The sequence below is a fragment of the Typopeltis vanoorti genome, chromosome 7, assembly GCF_054136105.1.
Source record: "Typopeltis vanoorti isolate ZY-2024b chromosome 7, IOZ_Tvanoo_1.0, whole genome shotgun sequence".
NCBI lineage: Eukaryota > Metazoa > Arthropoda > Arachnida > Uropygi > Thelyphonidae > Typopeltis > Typopeltis vanoorti.
In genome coordinates this window covers 74,257,284-74,277,613 of record NC_143555.1, presented here as the reverse complement: position 1 = coordinate 74,277,613, position 20,330 = coordinate 74,257,284, and the positions used below count along the sequence as shown (strand labels likewise).

Below are 20,330 nucleotides of genomic sequence, written 5' to 3'. Positions count from 1 at the left end.
ATAGTCATCACAAGAGACACTCTAATAAATATATCGCTACCAAGTTTATTGAAAATTATTGTCTCGTTCCCAAATACATGCAACTTGCATTTATTTGGGTCGCCTCACCCAATTGGCCCTTTCTTGGATAATATGCTCTCTTTAAGTATTCTCTTGCTTTTCTTGTCGGCTTCCCTTAATTTCTGTATTCCGTTTTGGGATTTTTCATTCGTTTCCTTTTTTCTTAATGTTGTTTTTCATACCCCCCGACACACACGCACACACTCTCTCTCTCTCTCTCTCTCTGTATTGTATGGCATATTGTATGAAATATCGCATATTGCACTTTTTTATGTCAATCTATTCCACGAAATGTTGGTAATCTAAAATAAAAGTTGTTTTTAACATAGTAAATAATATGTTTACTAGGATGGGTAGGTCTGCTAAAGGTTAAAAAATTCATTAGTCCCCCTCCAGATGCCAAACATGTAAATTTTCAAGCCGCTTGTGTCTTCAATAATTGGGGGTGATGGCACAAATATCCATCCTCAGTGGTGCTCGATTCTACAATCTCGCGAACTAGGTAGGCACAGTCAGTAATTAAATTAGGAAATGCGGTAATTATTGAAATTTAACAACACACACACACACACACACACACACACACACACACACACACACACACACACACACACACACACACACACACACACACACACACACACACACACACGTGTGAGTGTGTGTGTGTGTGTGTGTATATATATATATACGTGTGTGTATATTCATGTAAAATATAATTTACTTGTATTTCTTTTTAAGAAATACAAGTCTAAATGTGCAAAGAAAATAAGAAAAAGAAAGGAAAAAAAAACTAAAGGGAAAATGGAAATTGTGAATCTTCATCTTTCCCTTAATTTGTTAAGCACACTTGATCTGTCTCGGCTTCATATAAACTTCATTGATGCTATATGGCGCAGATAATCCTGTTTAAATAATCTGCGGTGTCTGTCAATTAATTACTCGTATTCTTAGGAAGAAATCCTGCCATCGCTGTATAAGCTAGCTCATTGATCTTTGGATGTAGCGTTCTATACGGGATTCGAACCCAGATCTTTCCACTCACAGAGCATTATTATTACTGCTAACTGAGCTATGGGGAAATTCATACAATGAAGTTAAATAACAAAGTCCATTAATGGTAGAATAAAATAAAACAAACAAAACTAAATTACATGAAATAAAATGAAAACAGATGCAGAGTAAAAGAAAACAATTACAGAATAGCCTATAACTGACTTTTAATCTTTTTTTTTTTAATTTAACACGTCGTTTAATACTGCAACTGTTAAGTTACTTTGTCCCCGATATCTCTCCCTGTCCTTCTCCAGATCATTAATGTGCTACACGTCAGCGTTACCACAGCAAAACCCAACCATGCCGTTCATTTAATTCGTCCCCACGAATCCTCAGTACGAAACCATTTGTCTTAACTTCACGCTCGGAGTACTATCCTCAGTAGGCACGTCACCGTTCACTCATGCTTTCATTCATCCCTACTGACTGCGAAATTTATCATGTCTCCAACCAGCGAGCTGGCCACGGAATGACGGCAAAGATGAGCTGTCATTAGCGGCTACTAAGAATTTGGACGAGCCAACTTGTTCCTGATAAATGCTTTACCTAATCGGCCGCTGGTAAATGGAGTAACGACTGCCACTTCCTTCTTTCCTTCTCTCTCTCTTGAAAGGTGGATAATTTAACTACACCACTTGAAAACAAGAACTTTTCTAAACACCCAAAAAATTATGAATGTTATACTCATATTTAGTTCATGTTATGAATGTATCATAACATGAACTCATTGTTGATTGGTGTTGGCTGTTCCAGAATCTGTTACGTGTCGTGTATTCAGCAATTCCTTTGAATTGTAAGCGAGCAGTAAAAGTGTCTAATTTTTTTCAGTAATGGGAGTAGATATTCATTGAATAAAATGAATACTTTCTTTGAACTTGATCCTACTGTATTTCACAATTATCTATATAATCACTCATGCATTTCATAGATTTCTGTCAATATTCAGATAGTTTGCAACTTGTTGATAAAATCTCATCTTCATTACCTTTTGACGTCGCCGTGTAACACTGTGCACTTTTAGTGTGCATCCACGTGCACATGCCTGTTAAATGTTCTTTCTCTTTAGGAAAGAGATGAAAGTCAGATAGAACTAAATCTGAGCTGTTATAGTAGTAGCCCAAAGCATAATGAAACCACAACGATGAGTTTCTGCGGTTGTTCGTGCGCTTATGTGAGACCACCTATTGTCAGTTTGGAGGAGAAGCTGCTGCAAATGTTTTCCTAACACACGTTCCATCTGAGATCTTTTGAAACCAATAATATTTGTCAGTTTACTTTTCATATGGTTTATTATTTTTAATATGGTAATAGATTTTAATGTATTTTTAAATTAATAAATTGGGAACTTATTCTCATGAAGATCGGACTCAACAAAAATGATACTAAACTTGAAACGCAATATTTTACTTATTTTTGCATACATAGATAAAAGAAAAAGGAGGAAGTTGAATTATTTGGGCATAAAATGTTAGAAATTCGTATTATAATTCAAAAAATTTGTCAATTTCATACTGAATTGAATAAAAGAGTAGGCGAATAAACCATGCCTTTCATTACTTCCACGCTTTGATTTTCTTTTGAAATAGCCTATTTGTTCTGAACAGTCCGCGAAGTTCCATGAATCCGTAAATATGGAAACGATATCATTACTCATTTTGTATGAAGAGGTCAGTCATCTTCGAGCTGTAAGGAAATTACTGACTCTGGAATTGAATAAATGGAATTCTGGTGATGAAGATAGAGTTTTTAAAAAAGACCGGATTAGCAAATATTGTACTTTTGTTTTTATCTAAAGTAAATATAATTTGCATTCTCTTATCAGTAAGAAAAATGACTGTGCTCTGAAAGAATATCATACAATTGTTTTACAAGAGTGGTCATAAATGAAAAATTGATTCCTTTAAGTGATATGCATTGGAATATTAAAATCACTTTAATCGAACAAAACAAAACATCTTTAAGAAACCATGCATGCAGCGATAGAAATAATGGCAATAACCGGTAGGTCCTTTACCGATTTAAATCTGTGAAGCAAATGTCTGTTTAACTGTCACTAAACAGATATCCAGATAAAAATAAAACAATTTTAGCACTTCATCCTTTTTGGCTCGAATTTGTTTAGGAAATACAGCAGGAGTAGATTCCAGGTTATTTGAATAACTTATGGTCAGAATCATTGATTGTAATCCACTGGAAATGGATGAAGGTAATGATATTACAGACTATACGTTGTTATATTTTGGAATTGATAGCGTCTTTCCCGTTTATAAAGACCTCTATAGTTTATTATACTTTGAAAGGACTACCAGTAGTATTGATTTGTTCCTGAAAGTAAAGGAAATGCTAGCTTCTTTTAGAACTGGATTAAAAAAATGAACATTATAACAACAGACGATGGTAGAAATTCTATACATTTGGTTTTAAGTCTGGTAGCGTAGATTTAATTCACGAGGAAGTCATGCAAGTTAGCTCTGAAACACCAATGATTTTTTATTCACTACATCATTTATCGTGAGGTATTGCAGTGCAAAATTTGTATTTCATCTAAGGATGTTATGGAAGTTCTTTCAGTAGCGTATTATATTCAACTCATTGCTTTCATCCACCATGAGTTCAAACCTTTTGAACAAAATAGAATGGTAATGTTGCTAACTTACTTGGCAGTGAGGTGATTCGGTAAATGTACTATTAAAAGATTTTTTTTTTTCATTTCCGAGCTTAAATAACCATTAAGTGGAAGATCCTTTATTTTCTTAAAGATTCAAATTAAGAAAATATCTTAATTTGAATCTTTAAGAAAAAAAAGGATTCTGTCTGAAATGTTTTCTGATGTTAAAACCTTTGAGATGAAATCAGTTGATGTGCAAGCATCTGAACTGAACGAACAAAATGTAGTCCACTTTTTCGAAATGGCTTTGAAATCTTTTAGTAAGAACAGTGATTGGTTCTTACTAAAAATAGTAATGGCGTCATTAAATCATTCAACTTCATAATGTATGCTCATCAGGGTATATTAGTTTCTTACAAGTGACCAAATTGAAATATGTTTTGTTGTTGATATTTATGAGGTTCCAGTAGGGATACTCAATGGAAATGGATTGAACTAGAAAATAATGACATCATACTCATATAATAATAGCGAATAAATTTACAAATACATCTCCTCCTTCTTTACTCTGTTTCTCCTGCTACCTAATTAGCTAATCGTTCAGATCCCGTTACGAAACAGGATACGAATATAGCCTGTAATTTTGCTGTGTGTTGAAATTAGGGATCTTTAACTGGTGACTTGTTAGCCATTTTGCCATTACAGAAACTTTGTCTATATAATTATGTTATATGTAAGAAATAACATCATAAATTTTTCTATATATATAATTTAGAATATGGTTTACGCTGTTGTCAGAATTTGCTGGTAGTTCCCAAGGCAAAGAAAGAAATTTTTCACAAATCTTTTGAGCACTTAGCAACAAGTAGTTACAATAAATTGCGTAACGGGAAAAAAATCTGTAACATCAGGTTACAAGTTTAGAAAAGTATCAAGAGACTTGGTCAGCACTGAGTCCTCATGGGACTCAGTGCTGACTTTTATTTTAAACGCATATTACAGAAAATTACTTTGAATGTTATATATTATGTCCCAATTATTTTTTGTATGCATTCATGTACCTACCCTCATAGATACAGTAATTGAATTTTTTAGTGACTGTATCGCTAACATTGTATTTTTATAGTAACCGATATGGCTACGGCATTTGGTTACTCTCATTGTAGTTCTTTCTAATCTATTGCCGTTTTCTGTTCTTTATTCCTAAGTCTTTTATTTAAACTATCAGTCTCTATTACCGTTTGAACAGTAATTGTAGGATATTTTTACATATGCAGTATTGCTTTTTACTATCTACTATTCACTTGTATTCTAAATACTTTTTGCATCGCTATTGTATATTTTTATTTATATTACTTCTTGAGTGTTAATAAATTTCAATTTTTTTTAAAAAAAAGTTGTTCTCCCCATCCCTCGCGTGTACTTGCACTATGTCCTAGAAAGCATTAGAAAGTTGTATGTACAGCCCAGCATCGAACTATACTAATATCCATTCACTCATCAACTGCATAGACGTAAGTACATTTCATAAACAACTTTCACTCGCCAATGAATGAAGGTTGCGAAATTTCACACCAAAAGTATAAATGGATAAATGCAGTTTAGTTCGTACCAATATTTAGGTTTGTTTCAAAGAAAAATATAATAATAATTTTCAGCAACATGTGCTGCACTTTTCGTTCAAGTTCAGTGATCTCTTATGCAATAAATTCATTCACAATCAGCCTATGAAAAGTGATATGCTATTTCGCTCAGTCTTAATATTAAAACTCGCTCGAATTAATTAATCTTGGTCTGGCAGGATGATTGGTAATTTCTGTTAAGTTCAGCGGTATTAATAATTGCATCCCACTCTATAGGTGATTAAGCGATACTATTACTGCGTGTACCTCAAGAAGGTCGTTTAAATTCATGTTTATCACGAAATGTTTGACTCATAAAATGCGTTTTTTTATTTAAGTACAAAAAAAAGTACTTCACTCTGTGTACTTCCTTCATTGATGCTGTTATTAGTACCAAGGTATACTTGGAATATTGGACTAATTATACTGAGAATTTGCGGTAGTAGCGCATATATCTTTTTGCAGCTGTATTTTAAAAATTTTAATTAGGTCGTCCACTGGCACAGTTTGGCCAAGTAATTTTCTCTTCATAAGCTTAATTTGACTAGGATGGAGTTAAATCTTTTTCTTCTTGGTTTGTTATTTTCGGCAATTCCATATTGCCGAAAATAACAAACCAGTCTGCGTACTTTGTAGAAGGAAAATCCAATTTTTGGAGTTAAAAAAAAAAAAAAAACTCGCTCAGTCCATTCAAGTTACTTCGTTACAAACAGCCAATCTGGGTCCTCCCCGGAATGCGAAACTTCACAAAACCGTTAAAAACTGGTTTCGTGAAGTGGGTATATAAGTAAGTGTTGTAAGTGGGTATACAGTGGTGGCGAACCTTTTTATGTGCGCGTGCCAAAAGCTTACAAATTGAGTTGATGTCGTGCCGGCGCGTGCCAAAAATTTACAAATCAAGTTGCTGACGTGCTGGGCAGTTTTTAGTAGAGGAAAAATTAATTAATAATATTATATAATATTTTATAAATAATTATAATTTTATAAATAATATTTTATTTAATTTATAATATTTATATATAAATTTATAATATTATTCAGTGTAATATTGATTATTGTATTATTAAATTGATTTTAATGATGTTGGTCTGAAAAAAAAAAAAGAAATCGGTAGTGAGAAAACTTTTATGCATTGTAACTCACCATAGAAGTCAGCTGAGCAGGGGAAGCAGCAGAAGGATGTCAACTTCAGCGAAACGCTTGTCAGCAAAACGCTCGAATATAATATGCCCTTGCGTATAACTCGCACCCCTGATTTTACTTTACGAAAAAAGACATTAAAAAGTTTTGCATATTACCTCGCACACGAAAAATGTTTAAACATATTCACGTCGAGGCGATAGTAATTCGCTCCCCCCGGTAACAACATGCCCTCCCCAACAAGCCATTATAAGGTACACAGGCTTTTGCAGTCTGTGTAATATATTTCTCAACAAATAGTGTGATTCATTATGTACAGCAGTTTTTATTCCAGTTGTCTCTAATTGCACTATTATTTTCCACTCCCACAGAAACTATGTTGTATAGACTCAAGCAAAACCATATGTTGCACTTAAACGCAGTATCTAACTAAAATCTATTGTCCAATTTTTCAATTACATGAAATAAGTGTTTTATTGCATTTGAAATTCTCGATGTCATTATGACAGATCACAAAGACTAACTTCAAATAAAATTCTACCACGAATTGAAACATGCCATATAATTACGGTGACCATACGTCCTTTATTTAAGAGGAGGACAGTCCTTTATTTCACTGCTCTTTCCTTCAGATTTATTTATTTTATTTTTTCTAAAATGGCCATTTTGAAATAGTAAATTGAATATTGATGCGAACATATTTAAAGATGCAATTCATAAATTTTACCAAACCTGCATTGATTATTTAAATAACTGGGACAGCTGTTTCGTCGAAATGGAAGTATTTGAATGGGTCCTACTACTAGAAATCCCTCTGCGGGCGAAGATCGAGGAAAGTGTTTTGTTCACTTCCAGTCACTGGAACTTAAACATAAATGATGGCGAACTATTTGCTGAAGTTTCGTGTATTAAAAGTTATGTCACCAGTGAAAAGATCGAAGAATGGCGACAAAATGACGAGACCTGCCGATGTAGATGGGTTGAAATTTTTAAATATTTCGCAGATAAACATGCATCTTTTAAAAACATTTTAAAAATCGTTGAATTTTGCTTATATCTTCCTGGATCCAGTGTCCCCACTGAACGAGTATTTTCATTAGTGAACAATATGTGGACCAGTGGAAAAAAACAGTTAAAAATCGAAACATTGAAAGCATGCATTTATACCAAATGCAACTTTGACATGAATTGTATACAGTTTTATGAATTTTTAAAACACTAACCTGTTTAATAAAAAAAAGTTCATTCTTGTGAAATGTATCAAAATTAAATTTTTTTAAGTAATAATATGATTGTTTAAAATGCTATGTATATGCTTATATTTTACAATAAACGTTATAAAGCTTTTTAGTTTTAGTGAAACAAATAAACGCAACCTCTTTTTTTATGTATTTATTATGAAACAGTTTCTGATTTGTCCTTCATTTTCAACAAAAAAATATGGTCACTATACATATAATGCGTGTGAGTTCGCCTGCCAGATCAAAAGCAAACAAGCAGTAATAAAATTCAACCAAGGGTTGAAACTATGTGAGTTAAGCCAGCCGGCAATGAGAAGTTCCGTCGGAACGATAAACGACACCCCTTCCTTCCGCAGTTATAAGTATTATCCGTCGTGAATGTGTTAAAACTAAGAAATATATAGCGAATGTTGTTATGACAGTTTCAGATGTTATGGAATTCGGTTGAAGAGAATTAGCATTTCAACTCAACAATTGTTGGTTGCCTTTGTCTTTGAGTTGCGTGATCTTTTGTTAATACCGCACCAATCATATGCACGTCTTCATAGCTGCTCTCTCGTGTAAAACAAAATTTAACTTGTACGTTACACAAAAATGATAAGCCTTTTTGTGTAACGTTTTTTGTATCACGTTTTTTTCAAGTTATTTTAAATGTTTTGAAACTCAGGGGAGAACCGGCCTATCAGTCTGGAACTCGGGGAGATGGGCGCCGTAGGTGACGGGGGGGGCGGAATCCCCTTTCGAGTCTTCGAAATTGAAGTCATCAGAATTCAAGGAGAACTGGCCTAACAGTCCGGAACACGGGGGAGGGCGCCGTACGCGCCAGAGGGGGGGCCCTAGTAAGCGTATAAAAGGATATCACCTGTAAATCGTTGACGTGCCAGCAAAATTCTCAGACGTGCCACCTCTGCTATGCGTACCATAGGTTCGCCATCTGTGTACAGTACTAGTATGTTATATAGCCCTAGTTATTTTCTGTATGTCGATGAAATATTCTCTTGACTTTTTTTATTTTATTTTATTACAAGCATTGTACAAATTTAAGACATGTTCCACAGTTTATTTATGGTTGGAGTCCGGGAATCTCCCTGTCCTCCACTGACAGTGTCAACTTAGTTTTAGCCTGTGTTCTTAGAAATATGAAAATCGAATCAATAATAAATGCAAATTAATAAAAAGTGAAAATCAATTAAAATAATAATAACAATAAAATTGCATTTACGACAAACATCTGGACTCACCAGTTTGGTGAGTCACATTAATTTATCATTTAATATAATAGAAAATAATTAAATTCGTAAGCGACTTGAAGGAGTGGCTTACTTGCTTCTCTAATTTGGGAAGTGAATCTGAAATCACAACTTACATAATACGTAATAATTCATAATGAACAGTTCAAAAATTTGAACTCCTCGTTATGATTTTTTTCGCAATGGAAAAACAAGGTGAAGTATTTTGTTAAGAACATTTTTAATGTATGGGCAGTAGCATCTATCAATCGACTACCGATATGCTTCCCAGAGTACAAGAATTCAGTTATATTCGAGTGACGTAGCCGATAATATAATATCGTTTTGCTAACTGTGATCTTTATCCAGTTCTACCTTTTTTTTTTTTTTTTCCCCTTGGAAAACTTCCTTCCGATAACTTTCGGACTGTTAGGGATATGTATGTTACTGACTTTTGTTTATTATTCTGACGTTAGTCACCGTGTGCAGAGACACGCGGTTAATGAATATGTTGTATGTATATGTGTGTGTATATATATATATGTTCGTCGTTCTAGCTACTGTTCAGATAACGTTTTGGATAATACCGCAGTTATAAGTATAATCATATTTTTATGTTTTTAATATATATATGTATACAAGATTTATCATCATCGTCATCATGCTGTTCAAGGATTAGACATGTTCTGGCCTCAGAAATCACGTGCAATGGACGACATGGTCTTCTTTTTCTTGATAGTTTATAATGAACAACTTGTTTGGATAATTTTTCCATTTGCTTTCTTTTAACATATCCCATCCAATAATATTTATTTTTTTCTCTATTATTGGTTGCTAGTTTATTCGTTCATTGTTTCTTAATTTCTTTTATGCTCAAATAGAATATGTTTTGCTGTTTTACTTATAAATTCTACTTCAGTTGCTACTAATCTTTGCTTATCTTGTTTTCTTGTCCAAATTTTATTTCCACATAGTAGCGTTGGTAGAGCTAGAGATCGTAAACTTCATGTCGAGTTTGTTTTTGTACCAGGTTAGTCTTAAGCACAGAATTTATTACACTATACAGGATTTATTTCTATGACAGTTTTTAAAATATTTTGGCACTTTTAATTGGATATGAAAGAAAACGATCATATATTGCAATACAGATAAATTAGATTATGTATAATTACATGAATTCAGGTCAACTAACGCATCTGCCTCTGTTATATTAATTCTTATTGAAAAATTTCTTTTTACGTATACATCCTTAACAATTAGTTTGGGGTGCTTGAGATCAACATAGGGGCCCCAAGATTATGCGGCATTCGTGTGTTATGCCTGTCATTTGCGCACGTTCTCAAGGCAGGTATGGTTTATTTTGGAGAAAACTATTCTGCTAAGATTGGTAACCCAGCCTCAGTTTAAAAAAAATCCGAAAATTTAAAAATAACGTCGTTGTTTTTTTTCATCATCATCATATTATTATTATTGTTATTATTATCTTCTTCCTCTTTTGTTTTATACTAATTCTTGTTGGAGGTCGGTGTTATTGGTTAAATATTGGCAAGTACTGTATACGCTATCTTACAAAAAAGTCATAACATATGCAAATAAAAACGAAACGTCCTCATTAATAGAAGTTATTGTTCTTTCTTTGGCCGTAATAATTGCTTCGGTACGTTGTGAAAGATTTTCTGCTAATTTCTAGTGTGGCAAGGCACTGGCATCGTGCTCCACTCCTCACATAAAACATTAAGTTTCATTAATGAAGAGAACTGTTTTGGCCATTCTCTAATAATACATTCCAGTTATACATTCGAACTCTGTACTTTTACTGCAGTTTACCAATGGTATTATTCCCTTCAAATGTTATACCTATTTACCATCATTGCTTTATGAAATGGAATGTTATCGTGCTGGTAAGTATGATAACGATACTATGAAATTATCACGACGTAAGACACACTAAAATGCAGAGCATCAGGTACTTTATATACTATCCATCATTCCATATATTTCTACTAAAGAACCTACTTTATACTATGGGAAGCAACCTTGCATCATTGCCCTTCTACATTCAGACTTCATTGTTAGGCTATCGCAAGCAAATAAGAAACGTTTTCTAGCCATCTTCCGCTTCCTTACCATACACCACCTCCATCGGGTTAAATAGCACTGCAATCAATCCGTTGCTCCGTGAGACCAAATGCTAATCGACATGTATGTGCGTTAACAAATATTTGTGGACTGCAGATTTTTCTTGAAAATTCATGGATTGCTGTTAGTGTCGTGGAAACCCTTATGGGATTGCTTATGGTTACTGTCTCCAAAACTAATTTCCTGGGATCTTATAGTGAGATGAGGTACTGAGGCCTTCTCGAGGAGTGCCATCTCCTATCATCGTATTTTTGTCCTACCTGGTTGTATTTTGGGATCAGGTCACTTATGGATTTCCATTTCTTCATCGCGTTGCCATTTGTGGACTAGAAATTCTATTCTTAATTCCAGACATCGCGTATACAGACATTTATTCCAAAGACATCTGACTATCATTTACCTCTCCGACAGTTGTTCACAGAAAGAGTTGTTCACTCTTTTCGTTTACTCATTGTTCGGCATACAAGATCGAAATAACTTCGAGAACTGCTGACCTCATTTTACAAACCACAAAATTTGCATATATATTGCTTAGTTCCATCTATGTGACTTTTGTTAGGATAGGGTGTTCGCCTGTAAATGTGTTAGTGGGACTAGTTTTCCAGTTTGCGAAGGAACACTTCTGTCATTATGAAACATGACTCACCTGACTCACCAGTTGAAAAATTTCTTATATAAAGGTTCATCTTGCATTACAACTAAAATCGAACCAGGCCTTTCCAGGTCGATGACCAGAGACTGACTACAGAAGCTCGCATAATTATAATGTAATATAATCTTGAAAAGATAGTATATGTTTGACCAAAAAAATCTAGTGTTTCTTAAACCACCACTAGCTAAAATAATTGAATATGCAAATAATTGAAATACGAGAAAAGAATACAAATCTTATCATTTTTTGACATTATTCAGATACGCGGCAATTTTACTAAAACTGCGTTACGAAATGTTAAGGTTCAGAGAAAAAGCTTTTGTCTAACGACAGTTAGACACTAGGTTGTTCCTCACCAGATAACTAATCGTAGCTGAGACGCTTCTATTTACATATGCAAACATACGCTTTCGTTAATTTTTCGCTCTTTTTTCGAATTGAAGTTAGAAATAAAATGTGGCTTAATGGTGGCACTTGTTAAGAAATAATAGTTGCTGTTATTGTCTTTAGGATTAAAACATGCATTTCAGTTAATGACTATTTGAAGAGCAGTGATGGCGTCGTAAACATAATTCTTAGGAGGTTCCATAGTAAGAAAATGTGATTTGATTAAATATGGATTTTTAGTCGTGCGGCAAATAACATCGTCTCTTTTTTTTTTTTTTAATTATTACTTCGAAATATTTGAAAAAGTCGTTGATTGCAGGAAAAAATAATTGTAGTGGGCATCTGAACGGCAATTTAGTCTTTTTTTTTTAATATTTTCTAATTGTAGACCTACTCGGCGCACAAAGTGAACATCTATGGAAATAGCACAGGAATAATTGATTTTTATTTTTGTAAATCCTGAGATGAGCATTTTCATTTTGAAACACTTATTAAACTGTTGCTTGCTAACCATCTCAGAAATATGTTTTTTTATTTAAAACAAACAGCGGTTTTATCTGACTGGGTAATTTTATTTCATTAATATCTCTTAATGAAGCCTTTCAAGGCTCGTTATTCGGATTTCGATTCCCAGTGCATAGGAAACTTTTGAATATAACTTTCGTCATGAGCTAATACACGCATTTTGGGTTTCTGCTTGACCTATAAGAAGAACCAATAGTTTGCAGAGTCCGCTTAAGTTACTGAAAAACCCATAAAAACTAATAAAAGTCGAAATAAATATAGACTTCTATAGACTTGGAGACCTAGTCTGTTAAATGCAGAACTAAAAAAATCGTGCCAAAGTTCGCGCCTTTTGCTAAGTCATCCCATTGCGATCACTTCGTGAGGTCTCAGTTTCATAATGCTAACATTTTAGTTTGCCTTGTTTCGCAGGCAAATGTGGATTTTTATATGTTTTCTCGATTATCAAACTATATGATTGGAAACGCTAACCTTTAGAAGTTTAATTAATTAAATTATTAGCTATGTGCTGTGATTTAACAGGAAATATGTCTTAAATCTTTCATTCCTGTTATTTTAGAAATCATATAAGTGTAGACATCGTCCGAGAATAATAAAATACTCATTTTTTATAGATATCTTGTTTAAATAGGTTTAAAAGCTGCTGATTTTAAACCCAGAAGTTGAAATGTAGCGATGAAGTTTAAGTTTCAAATTGATGACCTGGTAAGATGATCCAATTTGTCAACAATTTGACGAACAGATAGGCCTGAAACATGACATCCTATCACAACGCCTCTTTCAAACTCTTCCCTTCTCGTAGCCATTTCACCCAGACTCAGTTGGACTGACTGGGTAGCATCACAATCCTCCAATTTATACTGATTATAAACACGGGACTTGTTACATGGCGCGATGTACCATGCTCGTGGGGGGGGGGGGATGTCCGTTGACTTCTTTCGAAGTAGTGTATCTGCATAAATATGGATGCAAACGGCGACCGAACTGAGTTCGAAACCTCTGAACAACAGGTTTCGAACTCAGTTCGGTCGCGTTTTGCATCCATGTTTATGCAGAGTACACTACTTCCAGATACAAATTGGGCTCTCAAATTAGATATAGATTAATGAAATGCTATTATATGTCTAGTATGGTTTTATAGCTCTGAAGACTAAAGAAATAGAATATTGAAATGTGCTCTTTGTGTATGAAAACGAAATTGCAAAACATAGAACTTAGTATGGTTTACAATTCACCTTTGATCCTGTAGTAACGGCATCAAAGGCAAATATTATGAAATATTTCATATTTCAAACGACGTTACAAGTCAAAGTAGACTCAGAAAGCAATGAAAGTGGACAAGTGTATATTAAAAACCAGACAAAGATTAGAAGAAATCTGTCTAAAGCAAAGGAAGACTGGTATTTGTTTGCTGACCACAACATCAATATCATAGAAAACAATTGATGGTTCAGTAATGACCATTGTCACTAAACCTTTCCCCCCCTCAACCAGGCTTTCAGGGTGATAGAGCTATACTTCGTTATACGTTCACTTGTTCCATAGGAAAACAAACATGATAACTATCTAGTTAGGCATTCTGATTATCCTAGATCTACATTCATTTACAGCTCGCTAATATGCATACAATGAGGTGAGGAGGAGGGGCGTTTCCAGTCATATATAGATACTTGCTTAGGTTATATGCACATTCGACATGCGTTTGTATCACTAGTTGTCCAGTCAGATATCTGAATACTTTCTAAAAAAAATTAAAAAAAAAAACGAAACAAAGTTTAGAAATCTTGAAATAGTTACAAAAAATTATTTTACTCCAATAATTTACGGTTTTCTGTCTGGGGATGTCCGTTTTTGGTCAAACATATACTATCTTTTCAAGATTATATTACGTTGATATCTTTACGGTAACTGACTACATTATGGTTCTACATTTAAATCAATCGCACACATTGTCAAAATTACTGGCAGACGTAATTACTTATTATTTTTTTGATTTTCCTGTCTCAACTGGTATGTTTTTTTACTGAATGAATATCCTTTTTTTATTTCATTTCTGACTACATTTTCTTCGTTACGATAGTATTACTCGTGAAAGCAAAAGCGATGAAGGGAATTTCTAAGTTCAATAAATTTCACTTTCGATTTCGTTTTCGCTTTTTTCAGTAATCTCAAGTGTACAGTAAACTTACAGTAATAATAAAAAATGCATATGTAAAGAAAACACTAGAAAACTCAAGCCTACAAAATGAGCAGTAAATAATGCACGTGTCAAAATGACTGCAGAAATCTCTGGGTGACATTTCAGTTATTCCCAAGGTTTTAGAGGTTTTCTATATTTTTTTTCTGAACGTATTTCATTGTATTATACCTATGTCACTTGCTTCTTTCTTGGTGTGCATTTGATAGCATCAGAATCGCAAAGTAATAAAACGAACGAAGGATTTTCCCGAAGAAGAAATTATGCTTTCTCAATGTTCCTATACGCCATAGATAGAATGTGCAATCAGTGCTCCATTGTAGACATTATCAACAACAGCGTTATTGTAGGATTAAATGATAATTATTTTTCAAAAAATATTTTAATCAGCATTGCTGCTGGATACAATGTGTTTTTAAACTTTTTCAAGAAAAAAAATTCCCCTGACACACTGCATCCTACAACAACAACAATGCTGGTCGTTGATATTGTTTAAAATAGAATACTGGTTATCACATTCTAAATGGCTCAAAGGCTCTAGAACAGCATATTTCTTTATTTTTTTCGTGTTAATATGCGGTTCTGTTTTAGAAGACTCTGATTTCAAAACATATAGATTACGACATAAAGAAAATATGACCTTGGATTTTTTTGAATACTGTTAACAGCAGTTGGAAGGTAAATGTGAAAACCAAACCACAATAAGGATATATAACGAAATCTGGGCAAAACGAAGAATTATGTGGAAAATAAGTAAGATATGTGAAGAGTATGGTTGAGAGAATATGAAAAATATGTTTGTTCGGGGGGGGGGAGGGGAGAGAATAATGCCAAATTGCGAGGAGAAAGAATTTGAGTTATCTCTGGGGCTTTCTCCGTCAGATTTGTTCATTTTGTGTGTGGGTGGGTGGGTGGGTGGCAATTATAAACGCTGTGTTCTGTCAGAAAAATTAAATTTTAGATTAGTTGTTTAGGGTGAACGTCAAGGCAGCTAAGACCATGAGATCAGTTATTTATCCGTTGCTCGTCTGTGAAAATTTAAGTATTGAGACTACGAATATTTCGTGTTGTATATATTTTTGCTTTTTCATTCTAATACTGTAATATGCTAAATATGAGATGACTACTCAAGTCTTTAATTAAAGCTTAAACGTGATCAATCAGCAAGAGTGCGAAGTCTGAGCACTTTCATCTTCGTTAGTTTCATCCCATTGAATTTAAATTCCGTTGAGCTACTTTTGGTTGTTCACTAAATAAAATTTCGTGAAAGTCACATGCAGTTCACTAATCTAAACTTACATATTTATTGATAGAGTAATTTCTTTTGTTATTTAGTCTGAGTTATTAAATTACACGCTGATTCTTGATTAGTATAACAGGATCGCTTGTCGCCTGTTATTATCATGAAGAAGAAAAGATTACATCAGGATTAGCAAAGCGATGAGTTGAGTACATTATTGTGCTTGCTAATTGCTTTGTTCTTCTGCTGTTTTGTCTGTTTTCGAGAGAACGAACCCTAATTTCTATGAGCAAATTTCTACTATTTCTGTATGAGCACTTAATAAAAAAGTAATGATAATGCAACATTGAAGCATTGTTGCTTCAATGTTGTACTATCGTTAAAATACAATTATGATACAGTATATGACTAAATTTAGTCAGTAATTTTTGATGAATTGTACATATACGAAGATTTATTAAATGGGAATGAACTGTTTTCTGAAATATATAATATTTTCATATATGTTGACTCTGATATCCGAAGTCCAAAGACGGTGAAAAAGTGGTTGAAGTGTCCCGGAAGAAGCGCGACATTTATAGCTACTTTCTGATGTTTTGATGCATTGTTATTAAATACTTCCTTGAGTGAATCTCTCCACACATAAACCAGCAGATGGAGTAAATCGTCACTACAAGAGTCGATTTTTCATGTCCTGTATTGCTACCGCATTCCGACTATTGGTTATTTTTATCGCAACCACTATTCTTTGCCCTCAATTTTTCCTCACTTTCCATCCCACTTCCTTATTTTCTGTTAGTTTTTACGGAAAGACATGCAACGTAATCTTATCTTTATGCGGGACATAAAGTAATGCTTATTGAAAGCTGCAGTTCTTCGGACAATTTATAAAAAGTGAAAACGCTCAGATGGCAACCACGTTTCCTTTTCCTCAAACATTGGTTGAGCAGTTCTTGATTTTTTTTCCATTAATGAATGCAACTTTCCGTTATTACATAGTAGAAAAATACTAACGGAACTACATGCAGCAGAATGAAAATACTGAAAGAGTTGGCGTACAAAATTATCTCAAGCTCGCGATCTTCTACTGGTTTTTGCAGTTAATTTTGACATTTAGTTGCTTAAAAAAATTAAATGCTATACTTCTCCAATCTCCACGATATATCAGTGAACTTTTTCTGTGAAAAATTACTAGCGTAGTCAGAGAAAGAACTCGCTACAAGCAAATCTTTTAGGAGAGACCGTCGCATTTTTTTTTCTTTTTAATTTGTTCATTGCTAATATGCTAATGAAACTGCTGTTGTCAGTTCCGTGATATGTTGACCAATTGGTAATACTGTAAGAAAACGCGTGCCCGTTGGAAAGACTTTGATTCGAATTCTTGAAAGGTGAGGGGACATTTTTAAGCCTTCTCGACGGAAGGTGAGTTAACCAGTCTCAGACGAGGGTGATAGCTTTTTTTTTTTTTTTTTGTTTCTCTCCGAAATTTCGATTTTTCATCCTGAAAAACAGACAGATGACCAATTAACTCACTTTGCTGGCAGAAATAATTCACTTAACTGAAGTATGTTATTTCTGTCATTTACGTGCCTTAGTTCCTGAAATAAGTAATACATTTCTTGATTATATAAATAATAATAATAACGGCCTCGCCTACTCCCTATATGCGGGAATAAAAAGGCGTTAGCTGATTTTTTTTTTCCTGATTTCACGTGCACCGCTCCCGGTTGGCCGAGTAGTTAGAGTATCTGCTCTCCAGCCAAGAGGCTGCGGGTTCGAATTCCTTGGTATGGGTGCTGGTGATTGTCCTGCTAACACTGTGTGGACAGGGAATCTGCGACTCTGACTTCTAGCAGAAGAGGTACGGGAGTGACCACACGACGTTATGAATGAATAGCTATTTAATGTGGTGTTGTTGTCTTGATTGCATCCTCCTCGTTGGTTCAGATAACTCAAAGGGCATTTAGAAAGAGTAGGGGGGGGGGGGGAATCCTGCTCTTCTAAAGAAGCAGATGTAAAAATTGTCGGGAAGGAACAACTGGGATATGCAGCTAGAGATGTGCCAATTTGCCATAAAGAGTAATTTAGCTCGCTGAAAAATCCATTGGCCTTTTTCTAGCTAGAGACGGCTCGAATCCAGCATTTGTTTACTGGTTGCTCGATAAAGCCATGAACGTTTTTTGTTTTTTTTTTACGTACGAAATGCAAGTTCGGCATTTCATTAATAGACACGAATATAAGAAGACGTGACTGAAATTCTCCAGTAAATTCTTCATTTTTTTGGGGGGAGGGGGACGAATGTGTTCTATCCAAAATTAGATTGGCAGTTTCTTCATAGATGGGGGTACACTTCAGTAAATAAGATTTCTTGGTCTAGCACTGAAAAAATCTGCAACAACTTCATGAGAAACTTTTATTTCTTCAACGTGTAACAACCTCTGTGCAGTGGTATTTTATTCTGCTGTTCACCTTCTATAGTTATGAGGCACAAAGTGTTTGTTCTAGTCCTGATTACTTCATATCATCAGTTTTTCTTGCCATACATGTTGCAGACAGAACAATTGTATTGAGCTTTCTTTTATCTCCCGATATTTTAGAACAACCGGGCCAGTTGTTCCAAACATCGGGTCATAGATATTTAAATATCTATGGCCTATACGTAAAATTGCGAATTTATTTAAGTAAACATTTTAAGTAAATAAGTAAACAGGTTTGAAATGCGAAACGACTGGAGGAGACATATCTTGTATTCTGAAGAACTCCAGTGGAGAGCATTTTGTCACAAATTTCTTCTGAATCAGAAGAAAAACAGCAAAAATTGCAAGCATAAAAATGCGCTAAAAGTGAAATCTCAATTTTTCGACGTTTATTTCTAAATGAGCTATGAAAAGGTGGTTAAATATATATTTCACTGCTTTCTCGATCTTTTCGTGTATAATTTTTGTTTACTTTTCTTTAAAAGATGCTGCATGACAATTAATTTAATTGTTAATTTCGTTGAATGAACTTTCAAAATAATAGAGACAAGTCCGGTTATGACAGTGTTCGACAGGACACTGCTGGCATAGTCGGACTCGTAATTGTTTTTGGTTTTCGTTTGGCTTCGTTTTCGCATGACGACCTTAGCAGGGTTTTTTATTATTTTATTTTTATTTATCTGTGTAAACAGACACAGCAGCCAGAAAATGCATGCAATTAACAGACAAAAAAGGTTCGAGCCAAAGATAGGATTCGAAGCTAGTTCTTTCCAGCCAAAGGGTAACTCGAGTCGTCCTCGTAACTGTGCTACCTTAATGAAACATGAAATAATATAGTAGCGTGTAAATTGGCGAAACTAAAAGAAAGTATTCGGTTGAAACTTAAAACATATAATTAACATATACATGACAAAAAAGGAGTAAAAAAATAAGCAAATCAGAATTAAGGATTAAAAAAAAACATAGAGACTAATGAAGTATTGCTTTTCATAGTAACAATAAACGAAAGCAAAACTTGCATATGAATGAAAGTTGTATTTGAGACTTTAATTTTAATAGGAAATGTTTCCCATTATAAAGTCTACTACGAAACAGAGAAATGCATTTCTTGTTGATATTTTCGTTATATCTCGATATCACTGGCTACATTTAGACTTCCACATTGCTATATAATTAACATTTTTAATTTCAGTCTGTTTGTACATCGAAAAATAAAATTCTTACAGAAATTTGCGAATTTGTGTGTGTGTGTGTGTGTGTGTGTGTGTGTGTGTTTTTGCAAGAATTTGAAATCTAGAGCAGATAAATTATTAAAGCAAAGGTATAAGTACTACTTACCAATGTGAACAGGCCGCTGGCAAAACTCCCTCGCTTCACAGACTTCCAACAGCAACACGAGGTCAGGATGGCCATTTCAAAGTTCACATTCCACGCGCGGTACGCCAACCTAGCAAAATAACAGTAGTCCTGTCCATGCCGGCAGGCTGTCACCCTCAGACTGTTGCTCCACCCTGAGATACAAGGGAGCAAGGAGTGAGAGGAGCGTCGTACTCTCGCTCTCAGTGTTAGCACAGTAGGGATGATCAATATTCACCTTCGATAGTTTTCCTGGTTTCCAGCTGGATAAAGTTGAATCAACTCATGCATCTTGGTGGAGCATGTGTGTTAGAGGTGTGCCTGAAGATGAAAGAGAGAGAGAGAGAGAGAGAGAGAGAGAGAGAGAGAGTGCACAATCTGAGATATTCTAGTCTATCAAA

General features: G+C 34.3%; 1 protein-coding gene across 1 annotated transcript in view; it reads right to left on the bottom strand.

Moving 5' to 3' along the window:
• Positions 1-20,011, bottom strand: part of LOC150104781 (uncharacterized) — a 124,180-nt gene extending 104,169 nt beyond the window's left edge. The window contains exon 1 of the mRNA XM_090395629.1: positions 19,912-20,011. Within this exon, the coding sequence (XP_090251755.1) occupies positions 19,912-19,986 (75 nt within the window). The 5' untranslated portion in view covers positions 19,987-20,011. The remainder of the gene's footprint in view (positions 1-19,911) is intronic.
• Positions 20,012-20,330: the final 319 nt, after the last annotated feature.